This window comes from Sander lucioperca, chromosome 13, assembly GCF_008315115.2.
Source record: "Sander lucioperca isolate FBNREF2018 chromosome 13, SLUC_FBN_1.2, whole genome shotgun sequence".
NCBI classification, from domain to species: Eukaryota; Metazoa; Chordata; class Actinopteri; order Perciformes; family Percidae; genus Sander; species Sander lucioperca.
In genome coordinates, this window is record NC_050185.1 from 6,425,996 (window position 1) to 6,439,345 (window position 13,350).

The window sequence follows — 13,350 nt, forward strand, 5'->3', positions numbered from 1 at the left end:
CTGAACTATTAAGTTGAAATTTGCCAGAAAATGTTCACACATCTGTATTCTGAATGTGAAGTCACAGAAAAAATATTCACAAATGTGTAGATTGATATTATTTATATAACACACTAGAAGATGGAAAAAAAAGATGATTTATATAACACACTAGAAGATGGAAAAAAAGAAGCATAATAATAATAATAATAATAATAATAATAATAATAATAATAATAATGCCCATACCGGTTTCAGTCTAGAGAGGCTGATCTAAATGAGAAAAACAATAATGCTGGGTTACATTCATGCATTGCTTTCTATGAATCACTCGTTAGTGATAATCGTTAGGCAGTTTGGATCTTGTGGTGGACTTCGCCACTAACAATGAAAAGTAATGCAGTTTATAAAGGGGTAATTACAGAATGGAAATCCATTGCTGGCTTTTGAAATGTATTAAGCCCCAACTTCAATAGTGCCACTGTTTACTGCAGTAAAAGAATAAAATGTAAACACTGAATTAACAACAAAATTACAAATGCAAAATTGCATATTTTATTTTTTATCTTTTATTTTATAAAAGCTATAATCTTACGGAGGCTATAATCATGATTCAGTATGACAGTTATTTATAACTGACTTTCATGTTGTCCAGACTAGACTCCATCAGTAGGCTAAATGCAGTAACCCTGTTACCGCAGAGAGTTGTTAAGGAATAATTACTCCATTAAAAGGCTGAAACGTACATTTTAGGCTCGTCTGCTAGAGGGATGACTGGCATTGATTTTGTGTTCCTTTTTAAATTGGTGGAGGCTGGTAAGTCAGTGACACACGCACACACACCATTGACGGAGGAAACCAAGTTTAACCAAATAGCTGCTTCATTAATTTTTCAATCAGTCACATTTAATGGAGTCTCAAACAGAGTTAAGCTAGGTCATAGGGATGTTTTCCCTGTGTGTGTGTGTGTGTGTGTGTGTGTGTGTGTGTGTGTGTGTGTGTGTGTGTGTGTGTGTCAAAATGCCAAACTAAATATTATTAATTTTCTTTTAGCCTATTGTGAATGAATGTGTGCCATTCTGATAAGGTGTTTAGATGGACTGTGGTTTATCTAATTCTTTTAAACCACCAGCCACAGCACTCTCCTTGTTTTTATTGATATATTAGTTATACCAGTGCATCGCCCTTCCTTGGGGAAGTTCAGGAAAAAGTTTTGCCAACAATGCAGACCAACAAAGCAAAACCTTGGAGAGCTCTTGGTGGTCAGCGGTTGACTGGGGCATGTAAGGCAGTGGGAGTGATCAATGACGCTTTACATCAAGACGTGTTAGCAGTGCAACGCTAATGTTGCCTGCACGTTTAGAAACACTTAAGAATCGGGAAAAGACGTGACAAAACAGTCACTGCCAGGAAAGCCTTCAGTCGGGGGGGGGATGTCTTGACTCTGGATCACTCCAGATTTTCTTTGAGTCATTGGTTGCACTTTGATCTTAACCTCAACAGTGACCCCCTTTTTCCAGCCTGCAGAGTACTTCCCATTTACAGCCACTATTTGATTATTGTAATGCTTCACAACCTTTTATTTATTTTTTTAAATTTTATTTTTACGATTATTTTTGGGGCATTTTCAGCCTTTATTTTGATAGGACATCTGAATACATGAAAGGGGAGAGAGAGAGAGGGGGGTGAATGACATGCAGCAAAGGGCCGCAGGTTGGAGTCGAACCCGGGCCCGCTGCGTTGAGGAGGAAACCTCTAGACCCGCTCTACCAACTGAGCTATCCGGGCGCCCAAAAGGGCACAACCTTTTATTTATCCAGAGAAGTAGGGCAAGAATAATTTCTCTTTTGTAAGCAGCCTCCTGCTTCTTAGTATTTACACAGGATCCAGCCCAGCTGTTTATTTGAAGTGTGTTTTGACACCATGGGGCTATGTGTGATGACTGCTTAAGATGTACTAACATCACCACTACAATTCCAAAGTGGCGTAGTGGGACAACAACGGTTTTATATTAACTCTATGGACAGATACAACTCAAGGCCCACACCTCAGAGCTGCCCACCACAACAACAGTTTTCATAAAATGAAAAGTTTGAGGATCGCTAGGGTTGGGCATCGTTTTGATTTTAACAATTCTGATTCCAATTCTGATTCTTCCTTTCGATTCCGGTTCTTATTGATTCTCGATTCTTTGAGGGGTGGAGTTGAAACGGGTCACATGCTTATTTTACAGATAAGAGGAAAATGTTATTTTGATTCAATAGTGGTTTACAGTTTTACAGGGCTTTTTCAACATAACATAAAGCCACACTTTAGAGCGCCGCTTACTGTGCTCCATGGCTGCAGCACAACTAGGGCCTGGAAGTACGGTGGCCGCTACAGAAACCAAAACTTGCGCGGGTTAAATTTGGAACTGATGATCAGATTCTAAACCAAATTTTCAAAAACGATTCCAATACAAAAAAAGGTTCCATTGGAATCGTAATTTTTGAAACGAATCCAAGTTGGAACCAGTTCTCGATGCCCAATCCTAATCATGACACATATGCACATAAACACATTCTATGTTCTAGAAAGGAAAATTTATAAGCAAAATTACACACCCTTGCTCAATTCAGTAGTCAGGGTTTTCCTGCTGCAGCCGGTCCTCTATGAGTAGCTTATGGTGGCTAATGTTAGCTAACATCACAAAACTTTAGATAGATATTGCTGCTGTCCTCTACTCCTCTACTTTTGCTACTGTTAAACTGTCTTAGCATTTACTATTTTTCCATAATTGTTACTTGTGGCCACAGTGACCGCTGTGCAAAAGTCACATAGTCTCTCTTTGTGTCACTTTAAGGGGCAGTTTATGTGGACTTCATTGACACTTGATTGAAAATGTCCACTAATGTTGCTTAATGAGTAAGATATTAAACTCACATTGTTATGATTTTGTAGTTGTAGTGTAAATATTCCAGATGTACTATATACCCATTTTCCCACATGTAAAGGCCCAATCTATAATATTAGACCATTTAAACTGCAGATACATTATATACATACATAATGGAAGAATTAGACTAGAAAACATGTATTTGTCTGAAACTGAACAATGTTTGCAAGTGACGTGATTTATTGGTGAATCAACTGGAACGTCCAATAGGGTTTTAGAAAATAATGGAATAGTTTCCTTTTAAAATAAATATTTACTGTAGTCATTGTGACCACCTACACCGCAGTTTTGTCAAATTGGCTAAACATACCGCTAAACTAAACCTCTGTTTGTGTTTGCCTCTTCTCCTCCCCAGATGTTCGTTGCAGACAAGGTAGAAGATTCAAGCTGCAGCCTTCATGAGTTCTCTATATCTGGTTCTACATATGCCCCTGAGGGACAAATGTGAGTGTCACAGTTTAAACATATACTGTACTACTCTTATTGGGAAAAGTCTGCCCACCCTAATACCTCATTATATGAAACATGTCTGTGTGCTTTTCCAATTTTACCAAAGCATTTTATGCTGAACTCAAACAGTGCCCCTCACTCTGGCTTTAATGAAATTCTGAATTGCTTTTTTCAAAACAAGATATAATATAGAAGTAGACAAGCAAACTGATGTGCTCTGTGGTCCAAGTTCTGTTACATCAGTACTAATGATTCCCAAAAAATGTTTCTAGCTGTGCTTTGTGTGTTGCTATGGCAATTTCTGGGAAATAGTTAGTAATCTTGGATGTTCTTATGTGTGCTTATTACTTGAAGAAAAATAGTAACAATGACAAGTAGCAATGGGTTTTTAAAAGTATTTAGGTGTCAGATTCCAATTGTGTTGTCATTTTGATCTCTGCCATATCGGACTGTGTTTTTAAATCTTAGTAAATGTGCGTCTGTGGAGGAATATAGGTAGGTGGCTAGTCATTAGGTAGGAGAAGGATTCGGCACTTCATTGTATATGCATGCTGATTATTTTGCAGTTTGGTGAGTACAGCATTCTGACCCTGCATGAACCTGTCGATTTCATAACAGCAGAGTGTGGGTTATTGTGTGGGAGCTTCGCTAGAAAGTCTCAACTGGGAAGGGATCCATCGTTGTCATGCGATCAGCACTGCTTGTCAGGAACGCACACACACATACAGTACACTGTTTATGACTGTACAACCACTGTTTTGTCAGTCAACTTTGGAATGCTAAACAACTGAATGTCTTCCCCACTCATAAATATTGATTAGGTTATTGTGTCTGAAGTGTAGCGAACTGTGAAGTGTTTTCCCTTGCGCTTTGCTGTTGTGAGTGATGTGTGTGTGTGTGTGTGTGTGTGTGTGTTTCCCTCTAGACTGAAAGGAGACAGGCACGTCCAGTGTGGAGACTTTGATGGACTTTTGGAGTTGGCCACTGTGTGCTCTATGTGCAATGACTCTTCACTGGACTACAATGAGGTCATTCTCATAAACACACACACACACACACACACACACACACACACACACACACACACACACACACACACACACACACACACATAGATCATTGTACAGGTATAATTTGTTTCTTCCTCTATACCTGACATCATTTCAAATTTCTATGCAAAACAAACCCATCTGTTACACATACAGCGTTGTGTAGATTAGGTTTATTTGCAGATGTCCTCATGCATTGCCAGTGTGTACATACACACTGCAATGACTCCATAAAAGGTAGAATTGGAACACACCCACTACAGAAAGCCTTCTCTTCTTCTCTCCTTCAGCGGAGCTAATTTTACTCCGACGTATGATCTTTTTCTCTGGTTTGGATTGCTTTTCTCACCTCTTTTCTCATCACCATGGTATCATGGTAACCGTGCTGAGGAGCGAGGCCAGTGATAAGTCACTTCTCAACTCCCATGCATCCTTCCAGACTAACTTGTTTCTGTTCTCGTAAATGGTTGTTTTGCCACCAATTTTCTACATTTTTGAAAAAAAAGAATAAAAGACCTGAGTGTGAGATCAAAGTGTGCATTAACCAGGAGAGATGGGGGGGGGCAGAGCAGCCGAGTGCTGGAGGCGAGCTAGGTTTTTTATTGCTGAGACGATGATGTGTGGAACGCCATTACTGGTTCATCTCACGTCCATTTAAAAACACTCTGCATGTATGACTCAAAGTTTATGGAGGCAGAGGTGAATGATTGACATATTCGCTCGCAGCACGTTTTCTTCGGAGTCATTCTTCAAGATGTTTGTTCACTTTTAAAAATGGAGGCGATGTCTGGGTGTGAGGCTTTCTCTTCAGATTTCATCTAAAATGTGTCATCATAAAGGGGTCTGAATGTAATGACTCCATCACTCTTAGATGCTAACTGTATCACCCAGCATCTATAAAACAGTTCAGCAGCATGTTTTCACGTATTTCTGTTCTCTCGTAGGCCAAAGGGGTTTACGAGAAGGTGGGCGAAGCCACAGAGACGGCTCTCACCACCTTGGTGGAGAAGATGAACGTCTTCAAGACTGACCTGTCCGGACTCAGCAAGGTGGAACGGGCCGGTGCCTGCAACTCGGTAAGCTACATGCGGAGATGTGTGTGTGACCCTGCCCTGTGATGTCTGTATTAAAAGGGAACTCCACTGACTTTACACAGCAAAGTCTATAGGTGTTGGGGAGTACTACTGCATATGTGTAAACGTTGTATAAAACCTTTTGTGGCTCCCGAGGGCGCTGTACAAAATCTGATACATTGCCTCAAGTGATGTCACGTGAGTCAGCGTTAGTTGGGGCTGAAGACTTCAAGTTTGAAAATGACAGAAATCTGAGAGCGTGGAGTTAAAAAGAAGTTAGACTTGTCATCTCTGCTTAAAGCTAGTGGCTCGAGGCTCCATCAGCCGCTACTAGCATAACGCACCCGAATCTCCGACCCAAACTGTAAGCGGTCGAGTTGCGTTGTGGGTAATGTAAGGGCCAGGTTTTGACAAGGAAGAAAAATGTAAAATAAAGAAGATACTATCTCTGGTTCTGCTGCATTGATATGGATCCTTTTTCCTTCGTGAGGCAGCTAGTTAGAAACCTTCCTCGCCACTTCTCGCAGGATGTAAATGGTTCTGACCTCTGTCCACCACCATGTCCATCTTCAACATGTAAGGCAAAGAGGACGAGGCTCGTAGACAGTGAAAAATGATTTATTCCATAGATATGATCAAAAATAAAGTTAAAACAAAAAAGTATCCATATGCAGTGCTGGATTATCAAAAAACTGACCCTGTGCTGAAATTGACTTTCGTATAACCAGTACAGTGTACAATCTGCGGTCAGAAAAATTGTTGCTCCACATCCTGCTCCTTTGAAGCTTAACTTACACTAACTCCGCTCAAAGAAATCAACTCAAAATTATCCAATAGCAGGTCAGCCTAGTGGAGCATGAGTCTTATTAGAGCAAAACACACATCAAAGCATCGTACAACGTGACCAATTACCTGAATTCTAATGTATATTACATATTTTAAATGTCATAAAACAATTTACTTTTGCAATGGGAATAAAATACAAAAACTGTAAACAATGCCTGGTTGTGGGGATGACATCATGACCTAGTGTGCCCCTGGTTATACATGTATGTGCCAGATGATTTTACAATGATTTTACAAACATGCATATTGCATGTTTTCCTCATATCGTGCAGCCCTAATCGAGTGTTTTCTGCTTAGCAATAACATGCACCCACAGCAAATTTCACATGAGTAATTGTAGATGAGATGGCCTTAACTCTTCCAAATCTCTGCTGGGGTGTGCACAGCTAGAAAACTAAGGGAAGAGGGGGAGTATCAAACTCCTCAAAGAGCTTGAGCGACATTGTTAAGGTATGCTCAAAAATCACTGGTACCCAGTTAAAAGATCTCTGTTCTCTCTGGAAAACACGAGTTGTCCAGAAAGCAGACAGAATATTGTGCCAACCAGATCATGTACTCAGTAATTGATCTGTTATCATGCAGTCAGGTCGGGCGGTACTATGTGCCAATATGGAAAACTAACCGCTATGCCAACTCATTCATTCCCTCTGCTATAAGACTGTTAAATGAACAACATACCAGAGTGTTAAATGAAAACACATAACTATAACAAAACTGGTTCTTGCACTACGCTGCTCTGTTCCGTCACTGGGAGGTGAATGTGAAAATGTGTGTGTGTGTGTGGGTGTGTGTATGTGGGTGTGTGTGTGTGTGTGTGGGTGTGTGTGTGTGGGTGTGTGTGGGTGTGTGTGGGTGGGTGTGTGTGATGATTGGGTCATGTGTAAATGTGTGGATGTTACGGGAGAGAGAGAAGCATCTGTATACAGGGGGATGTATGACTGCTGCAGTACTATTGTTTATTTTAATTTATTATTTTATATCATTACATTATATACATTGCGTGCTAATGCACTTTTTAAGTTTAACCCTTAATGGATGGGTTGGCGGTAAAACTGAATTGCCCTCTTCGGGACTAATAAAGAATCTGAATCATTGCTCTCTCTGTTTGATAGAGAGGAGAGGTTTGTCACATTGGCAGAATTCAGGACATTCATCAGATGTTTGAAGTTCCCTGACAGAGTGTGTGCATCTCAGTCATCTAGCTGGACAGAGAGCAGCATCAGTGTTAACCGTTCAGCCTTCCATGTGTAATGGGATCAGTACAGACTCTAAACTAGAGAGACACCTACTGGTAGAACAAAACAGTGCCAAAAATATGCAGGTAATACAGCAAGCAACGTTTATTTATGTAGCATCTTTCACAGACACCAGTCACAAAGTGCTTCACAGTCAAAATAATACAATCTAATCTAATATAGTCAAGTAAATAAAGCAAAGATAAACACCAGATAAAAATATACAAGGACAACAAATAAAACACCAGATCAAATATACAAAGAGAACAGACATAGGACACAAGTTTAAAACACATGCTACCTAAATGCCTGTCTGAACAGATGGGCTTTTAGCTGCTTTTTAACAGAGTCCAACGTCCTTTAGCTTATTGGAAGAGTAAAATGCACGGCCTCCCAGAGTCCTAAAATGTGTTGGAGGTACTCTTAAAAAACACTGAGCGGAGCACCTGAGAGCTCGGCACGTGGTGTAGGGGTGCAAATATAGGCCTCTATATACAGTATGTAAGGAATAGGGATGCTTTTGGGCTGAGTTTTGTGGTCTTAGTATTTTGGTTTTCCTTCTTGTTAGCATTTTGCTATCATTTTCCATAAATTTCCAGTTGTTATCGCTAACCGTCCTCAGCCAGGTCCACATTATCATTGTGTGCTGTTGCACGCAGACATCTGAGGCGGCATCCAGACATTCAGACAAGGTGGCTGAGTGCTTGGTCTAAAGTAGCATCCTTCAGCTGTCAGTAGCTCACTGACTGCCGGCCTGACAGCTGCACACTAATACAGCTGCTTAGCTCAAGCTCTGGCACTTAAGCGCTATTGACACAGCACTAGTATCACCTGGGGACCTCTAGTAATTTGTAATAATTGTGGAGGTCGCCTGTGATCTTAATCCTGTAAGAATTTGCCATGTCCGTAATTTGTCATGTAATAAATTCCACTACAAATTATCTGCCATATACAGAGATCATATGATAATATTAGTCCCGTTCGAATCGGCAGCTCGGTGATTTGTGGCCGTATTGGCTGCATTGGCAATAAAAAATGAAAGTTTTGACAGAGCCTTGAAATCTTATACGAGGGTTAATGTCAGTAGGAACAGGTTCTTATTTACAATGGCGGCCTGACGAGTGGCAAAGCCACTTAGGGAAAGGGAAGAAGGCCTAGAAAATAAAACTAATTAGAAATACATTACAGTTTAAATGACCTGAAATACAATTTGAAATACAACACAGACAGACAGTAAACACGTATACCGAGAGGAACACGGGCGCATGGGGAGAGAGAAACCATACAAATATTTTGCTGGAAAATTATGATGTGCAAAAGCAACCGCATATGTCAGTGATTGATTATGTTATTTCATAAGAGGTCCCCTGGTTATACTAGTCTCGTGCTAACATGGTTTTGGTTACTTTCTTCTTCTTCTCCCTCTCTCTGCCATTTCTGCTCTTTTCATCCATCAGGTGATCAAGCAGCTGATGAAGAAGGAGTTCACCCTGGAGTTCTCTCGGGACCGCAAGTCCATGTCCGTCTACTGCACCCCTGTCAAGCCGGGCTCCCAGAGCAAGATGTTTGTCAAGGCATGAACCAATAATACCATCACAAATGCACAAAGAGACGTACTTTTCATCACTTCATCATTTGTTGGCATGGTTGCTTGATGTTCTTCTCTCGTCTGGTTGGATTTCCCCCTCCCAGGGTGCTCCAGAGAGCGTGATTGAGCGCTGTCAGTACCTGCGGGTGGGAACAGGGAAGGTGGCGCTGACCCCAGCCCTGCGCGACCAGCTGCTGTCTAAGATCAGGGACTGGGGGACAGGCAGGGACACCCTGCGCTGCCTGGCCCTGGCCACGCATGACACCCCGCCGCGCAAAGAGAGCATGGACTTGGGCAATTCCAACAAGTTTGCAGAGTATGAGGTACAGCAGAGGACCGTGGTAACATCTGATTAGAGCTGCAGAGATTAATCGTTTAATCGGTATAAGTGTTTTTTATATGAAAAGAAAATTCTCTGATTCCAGGTTTTAAACGTGAATATTTTCGGCGTCATCTTGGGCTTTGGAAAACACTGATTTTCATTTTTCACCATTCTCCGACATTTTATAGACCAAACAACTAATCGATTAATAGAGAAAATAATAGACAGATTTATCGACAATGAAAATAATCGTTAGTTGCAGCACTACATCTGATGTTTATCTTAGGAATCCAAGTTGTTCAAATAGGCTTATACTGTATTCAGGTCAAATGAAATGAAATGTCACATGTTCCAAGACTGGATTTGTACTTATTTGGATTATTACAAATGTGATTATGAATGAGGTTTTCTTACTTCTGCAACAGAACTGGGACGCTACGGTTTCACCTGGGCTCAGTGTTAATCATAGAGTGTATATAAAGATGGATGACGTGTCTCCACTTCCTCCCACTGTACAAAAGTGAAGCCAAAATATTCCACATGGGGGCTCCGCCATGTTATAAAGTCCCGCCCATACAACTGCCCAACCAATCGCGAGTCAATCCCAGCTGTCAATCATGAGGTTTCACCCTGTTTTTATGGCATCCAATAAATAATAAAAAACCAAACTTATCAGAAAAATGAAAATTTGAACAGACATGATAATAACTACCTAAAGTGACAGTAACCATCTCTGGGGAAAAACTAATTTGATGAGATTTTTTTTTTGAGGCATTTTAGGCCTTTATTTTCATAGGACAGATGAAAGGGGAGAGATAGGGGGAATGACATGCAGCAAAGAGCCGCAGGTCAGAGTCGAACCTGCGGCCGCTGCGTCGAGGAGTAAACCTCTATATGTGGGCGCCTGCTCTACCAGGTGAGCTACCCAGGCGCCCAAGGGGGCGGGATTTTAACTGTTAACTGTCTAACTGTTGTAGCTTCGGGCGCCTGGGTAGCTCACCTGGTATGCTCGCACCCATATAAAGAGGCTTAGTCCTCAACGCAGCGGCTGCGGGTTCAACTCCGACCTGCGGCCCTTTGCTGCATGTAATTCCCCCTCTCTCTCCCCCTTTCAAGCCTAAGATGTCCTTTTGAAAATAAAGGCCTAAAAAGCCCAACAAAACAATCTTTTATATAGATAAACTGTTGTAGCTTCACTTTTTTTTAATTGTTATCATTTTTTGGGCTTTTCCGCCTTTAATGTATAGGACAGCTAGGTGAGAAAGAGGGGGAAGACATGCAGGAAATTGTCGCAGGCATAAACCTCTCAGTATATGTGCGCCTGCTCCACCCACTGAACCAACCCGGCCACGTAGCTTCTCATTTAACGGACAGACATGAGAGATGTATCGATTGTCTCTTCTAACTCTCAGCAAGATGTCAAACTATTCCTTTAAAGTCATCTCTGCTGCTGCCTGTCTTTAGTTTGAATCCCAGTAGTGATTCAATCTTTATTCACTGAAAGCATAAAGCTTTTACACTCGCTCCTCCTTCCCTGAAATTCCTTGTTGCGTAGAAACTACAGTCATCTGTTTTCAGCAGCTATAAAAAATCAAAAGAGGTGAATTTCATTTTCTGTGGAACTGAGTTGAGATTCTGTTTTCAGATATAGTCGTGCAACCTAATCCTCCCTCTCTCTCTCTCTCTCTCTCTCTCTCTCTCTCTCTCTCTCTCTCTCTCTCTCTCTTTCTCTCTCTCTCCATTCAGTTGGGTCTCACGTTTGTTGGCTGTGTGGGCATGCTGGACCCGCCCAGGAAGGAGGTGATCGGTTCAGTGAAGCTGTGCAACGAGGCAGGTATACGTGTTATCATGATCACAGGAGACAACAAGGGCACAGCTGTAGCCATCTGCAGACGGATTGGCATCTTCAGCGAGGACGAGGACGTGACAGGAAAGGCCTACACAGGCCGCGAGTTCGATGACCTCCCGCTGGAAGCCCAGAGAGAAGCTGTCAAACAGGCGCGGTGCTTCGCCCGCGTCGAGCCAGCTCACAAGTCTAAGATCGTGGGATACTTGCAGTCATTCGATGAGATTACTGCCATGGTGAGGAGAAGGGATGTGTTGTGTTTGAAAAAGAGTTTGATTCCTAGGGGCCAGGCTGATGGCTCAAATCTTCCACACAACTTTTCCTCTATCAAACACTTTTTGCTGTGTCTTGTTGACGTTTCATAAAGTCCCAAACAGTCTTAGAAAAATCCCCAGGAGCCAGGCAGAGTCAGATGTAAAAGGCTTTTGGCCTCTGTTTGAGTGACCTTGATATTCTGATATCAATGCTCAGCACTTTAGAAGGAGATACAAACAGAGAGAGATCTTCCATTTATGCAAAAACCCACTTTTTCATAAACTTTTATAGCAAGAGTTATATAGCTTGTTATGTAAAGTTACACAGATTATATTGCAAAACCACACAGTTTATATTATAATATAGTACCATCATGTTTTTTTTACAAGATTTTCTTATGACAGATGATGCAACTTGCACGGCTCTAACAAGTCATACTATTAGATATTATCAGGGCTGCATATGAGGAAAATATGTGATATGCGATAACCTTGTTAAATATCGGAATAATGATATTACCTGCGATAAATAAATAGATATTAAAGTGTAGTTATTTCTGCCTTTCTGCTGCTTTCAGTATTCTGCTAAAATACAACATTGCTTGTTGAATTTAAAACAAATAAAAGGAAATAATTTCCAGCATTCTTTTATTGAACAAGGTATACATTGAATTGAAAATAAAGGGCACTACTAAAAAAACAATCATAGTTGCATTTTAAAGGGCCGTTTTCTACTGATATTTTATTTCAACTAAACACACAATAAATTCTGGGTGTCTTTAGCGATATGTTGCGGTCTTTCACAATGTGTTAATTGCGCAAGTTGATATCTCGATGACGCTAAAAAAACATATATTGTGCAGCCCTATAGTGTATATATCTACTTCTTCCCACTCTACACTTGCACCCACCCCCCTTCAACCTTCATACCTTTCTCTACTTCCTGCAAATCTACACATTGTGCATTTCCTTTTTTCCATACGTCTCTTTATGCCTGTTGTTGCCTTTCGACTGTGCTGTATTTGAATGACTTGTGATAAGTGCATGAGAAGAAGCCAGTGAGGCGTGACATGCTCGAGGTCTCTCTGAGGCTGCTCTCTCAGACACTGCTATCAGAAGCTGTCATCTCGGGCCCGCTCCGCTGCTTCCTATCTGACACACGTCTCAGAAGAGGGGTTGATCCGAGGGGACGATGGGCGAGAGGGAGACAACAATATCACAATTTGCCTGTCAGACTAACTCCGGCATTCAGCCCAGTCTAAAGCCGCTTTACGCCCTGCCATGACAGATTCCAATATATCACACTTGCTCAGCTTTAGCTTCATCCTGTCTGGATCTGAAACGGTAATGAGACTTCACATAATTAGACAGTGGTTCGTTTTCAATGACCGTTAGTCTGTTAGACCCATCTCTGTTTAAAGAATAACCCCCAAAAAATGTAATGTGGGCTCAATATTATTTAGAATTAACAAGTGAGTTTAGTTTTTCTTTCAAAGAAGTTAGTTAAACTTTTATCCTTCAAAGAGGTTTATTCAGCTTTTTGTTCCAAACATATTCCTCTGTTCTTCATGCCTCTGTTAACAAGTAATGTTGCAGCCTTGGGAGAAAAAAAATCGTATTGAAAAGATTGGTCTTCATGAGTCTTTTATGCATCAACAGTAGGGCTGCACGATATGAGGAAAATATGCAATATGTGATAACATTCTTGAATATCGCGATAACAATATTACCTGCGATAAATAAACATATTGAAGTGTACTCAGTTCTGCAGCT

At 41.1% G+C, this 13,350-nt stretch overlaps 1 protein-coding gene across 2 annotated transcripts in view; it reads left to right on the forward strand.

The window, feature by feature from the left end:
- Positions 1 to 13,350, forward strand: part of atp2a3 (ATPase sarcoplasmic/endoplasmic reticulum Ca2+ transporting 3) — a 58,860-nt gene that overhangs the window by 34,266 nt on the left and 11,244 nt on the right. For both annotated transcript variants that reach the window (XM_031310786.2, XM_036008823.1), the window contains exons 9-14: positions 3,270 to 3,358; positions 4,290 to 4,392; positions 5,358 to 5,489; positions 9,025 to 9,141; positions 9,260 to 9,478; positions 11,224 to 11,559. In XM_031310786.2, the coding sequence (XP_031166646.1) occupies positions 3,270 to 3,358; positions 4,290 to 4,392; positions 5,358 to 5,489; positions 9,025 to 9,141; positions 9,260 to 9,478; positions 11,224 to 11,559 (996 nt within the window). The remainder of the gene's footprint in view (positions 1 to 3,269; positions 3,359 to 4,289; positions 4,393 to 5,357; positions 5,490 to 9,024; positions 9,142 to 9,259; positions 9,479 to 11,223; positions 11,560 to 13,350) is intronic.